This window comes from Apium graveolens, chromosome 4, assembly GCF_009905375.1.
Source record: "Apium graveolens cultivar Ventura chromosome 4, ASM990537v1, whole genome shotgun sequence".
In the NCBI taxonomy this organism is placed as follows: Eukaryota; Viridiplantae; Streptophyta; class Magnoliopsida; order Apiales; family Apiaceae; genus Apium; species Apium graveolens.
In genome coordinates, this window is record NC_133650.1 from 245541619 (window position 1) to 245545335 (window position 3717).

The window sequence follows — 3717 nt, forward strand, 5'->3', positions numbered from 1 at the left end:
AGTCTCGTTTATGACATAGTTGAATATAATATGAACCTGACTAACTTCAAATTATCTCTCTTTCTGTTACATCTGCGATACGATCATTATACTGTGGGCTTCTTCTTGTTTTTTTGATTGTGACCTTTCTTTTTGTTAGTATAATTATACATATGGTCATAAAATTTGAGATACTGAAGATGTGATCAGAAGTTGAAACTTCTTTAGGTAAAATCTCCAAACTGAAAATTGAAGATTAAAGCTAGTGTCTTATTTACTTCATATTGCGACTGGTCAATGGTCATTGATTGAGGCAATCTTTTTGATAATATTGCAAAAACTATATCCTGATCATCATTTTGATTGTTCTGACATCCATGCTACAAAGTTTATATTAATCTTGGAACTCCTTTTTAACTGATTTATAGTGCAAATAATACAGTTGTTGCATTAGCAGATCAAGCTGAATACTAAGTAGACAACTGACCTTTTGCTAAACAGTCTATTTATCTTTGAATACCATACTCAAAAATAATTGTTTTGTCACTAGTAAAAGCCAAATAACCTCAAGTTTGGTAGCTGCAATCCTCACATTTTGAGTTGCGATACTTATCTATGGAGAGGAAAGATAATTGCAAGAAACAATGGAACAAGAGCGTACAAATTTAAAGAAAAAACTGAGCTGGGCAGTCTGTTACAAAACATCTCTTTATTGTGGTGCCTCTAGATTCATTCATCTTTATATTGTTACTGGAACCCTTGTCACTATAATTGGTGTCCGTACCTTGTGTACTCCGTCCTTCCACATCAAATGTCCAAACTCGGGTCCTGCTTGTTGTTTCTTGCCTAAGAAGGTCACCTTGTAAGATAGTTTCTGGTGTTTCTTCGTGAAATGCAGGGTTGTTGGCTCAACCTTAACAACCGCACTTTTGAATGGTGAAATTACAGCGTGGTAATTTGATATAGCTTTGCCAACGTTTGTTACTGTCCTGTGGAGGGTCAAAGCAGAGGTATTTCCTTTTTCCAGGAATAATACTGAGAGTGCTGGGTAGTTCAGATCTCCTGGACTAGCAAGCGTGTTCCTGCAAGACCTGTTGGAGAACTTAGCAAAGACTAACATGTCACTGGGACTTAATTGAGCGCACAAGAATTCGAAGTAATCTTGTGGCTTGAGATCATAAACCAAGCCGGGGTTTAGAGCTTTCAGTGGGTTTATATGTCCAGCGCCGTGGTCATATGGAGTAGAAGGTAAGCCAGTGGAAGCATCTCTTAGGGGATTATATTTGTTATCATGAATGTAAGCTGTAGTCATCATAGCAGATTTTATAGCTGCAGGACTCCAGTCTGGGTGCCTTGCCTTTATCAATGCAGCAATGCCACTCACATGTGGACAGGACATGGAAGTTCCGGACAGGATATTGAAATTTACAATCCGTTTATCTGTTGCCAAGCTTGATGGACCAAGTGTATTAGTCCAAGCAGCAAGTATGTTCACTCCTGGTGCAACTATATCTGGTTTCAAAACCTCTAAACTAAGATAGTTAGGCCCTCTGGACGAAAATGCAGCCACTACCGGGGAAGGCTTTATTCCTAATCTGGTTCCCTGAAATGAAAGGGTTGCCGTAGGATGTGAATTCGTCATAGCATATTCCTTAATTGCTCTTCCTGCTTTTTCACCAACTGCGACGGCGGGGAGCAGGTGACAATCTGCTACCAGTTCTTCCCCATTGTCTTCGGTGTTTGCTAAGATCATTCCAATTCCACCTGCATCTTTCACCACCTGGCCTTTCTGAACTCGAGGAGTAACACCTCGGTTGCATAAAACAATCTTTCCCCGAACAACTTTTGGATTTAGGGTATCTTGCAAACACAAAGAACTTGGATCTAGGAGGCTGGAATTTCCACCCGTGTACACCAAAGGATACTGCTTTCCTGGGGACAGCTTCCTACGGCCTTTGTAAAGCGAGGATCCAATTATCTTTTGACCAGTACCAAGGTTTACAGTAGATGGGAAATCTCTATCCATTGTGCTGGCTCCAACTGTAGTAATCCAAGGTGATATATTCGTCAAACTAACTGGAGTTGGGCCACCATTACCTGCTGAGCATGAAACAAACACTCCCTTCTCCATAGCCCCAAAAGTGGCAATGGACAAACTGTCGTGTTGATAGGATGAGGATCCACCGCCTAAAGAGATAGACAAAACATTCACTCCATCAGCTACCGCTTGGTCAACTGCAGCAAGAATATCAGAGCTGAAGCATCCGGAGGCCCAGCAAACTTTATATGCTGCTATTCTTGCACCAGGGGCCATTCCTCGGGCTGTTCCCCGAGCATAGCCTAATAGATTTGCACCTTGCACCGGAGTCCCAGCAACTGTTGCTGCAGTGTGTGTGCCATGTCCATCCTGATCTCGTGGTGATTTATACTCCTCTTGTTCATTAATCTTTCCAGCACCAGCCTCGTATCCGTGGTAAAACATTCGAGCACCTACAATCTTTTTATTGCAATGCGCCTTGTCAAATCCACGGCCAATTTGACATGTACCCTTCCAGTGAGCTGGAATTCTTGTCAAGCCAGTGTCATTGAAGCTCTTGCTCTCAGGCCATATCCCGGTATCAAGTACTCCAACAACAACATCATGATCAGCTAATCTTTCAGACCAAACACTTGTGCTCTTTTCTGCTTCAAGCCCGAGGAACCAGGGGCTTCTTGTGGTGTGCAATTCATACTTAACCTCCGGAAACACAGCCATAACAGCTTGACGCTGTTGTAGTCTCTCCACTTCCTCTAAACTAAGCCTGGCAGCCACACCATGAAAAGCAGTTTGGTAGCTATACATTATTTTCTCAGTGTCAACATCATCATCTTCTTGAACAGACACAGATTGTATCATTGAGGCATACCATTCTACATGGTCACTGAAAGTTTCTGGCTTCGCTGATCTATCAATTTGGACAATGTATGTCTTTGTCGTCGGAATCGTAGTCAAAGACACAACATTGCTGATGGTAAGATAGCTCAATAACAAGAATAACACCCATTTTATAACCATTTTTCACTGAGAAAAGTGTGGAAAAAAAAAAGACAAGTAAACTACTCACTCAGTGAAGAAGAAGATGAACAGGAAAGATGGTTGCATCTAAAACTTGCAACTTTAATCAGTTAATAAAGAAGAGGGGCCTATCTCTGTAATGCTGTACAGAAAATTAAAGGTAGGTGGTTGCATAAATGAATGTCAGCTGTGTTGGGCTGGGGAGAAGTTAATCTAAACCCTATTCTCACCAATTTTACTTTGCTATTTCATCTGCTGAATTTAAGTATGGGACGTATCTTCATTCAATTGGGTCCCAGAAACTGTAAATCAACGGTGATGAGAGGTGGTTTCCATTCTTGGAATTTATTGCAGAAACTAAATTCATGAGTATGGGTATAAAAGTACTTATAATCTGTTACACATTGTATTAAATGCCTATTGAAATGCTTGTTCAGTGAATCAATTTGTTGTAATCTTCATTACTTTTGACAAGAATCATGTTTCTCATGACTAAGTTAAGTAGTGAACCACCCATTGGCTGTTCCTTTGTGATAAATGAGGTTGCAGTGTTTTGCATGACTTGTTATTTTTGAACATTATGTCATGCCACTTCTGCTTCTTGTGTTTTTACCTTTGATATGCTATACGCTCGCAGGCTGCAGTAATTTAGTACGATTACCCTATTAGGGTTGGTTACAAGT

The 3717-nt window shown here is 40.7% G+C and overlaps 1 protein-coding gene across 1 annotated transcript; it reads right to left on the bottom strand.

Moving 5' to 3' along the window:
- Window positions 1-504: 504 nt before the first annotated feature.
- On the bottom strand, window positions 505-3264 carry LOC141720770 (subtilisin-like protease SBT1.3). Its single transcript, XM_074523379.1, has one exon. The coding sequence runs from the start codon at window positions 3032-3034 to the stop codon at window positions 719-721; it is 2316 nt and encodes a 771-aa protein (XP_074379480.1). The 5' UTR covers window positions 3035-3264; the 3' UTR covers window positions 505-718.
- Window positions 3265-3717: the final 453 nt, after the last annotated feature.

Coding starts and splice junctions, on each gene's coding strand:
- LOC141720770 (XM_074523379.1), bottom strand. CDS start 3,034: ATGGTTATAAAATGGGTGTTATTCTTGTTATTGAGCTATCTTACCATC.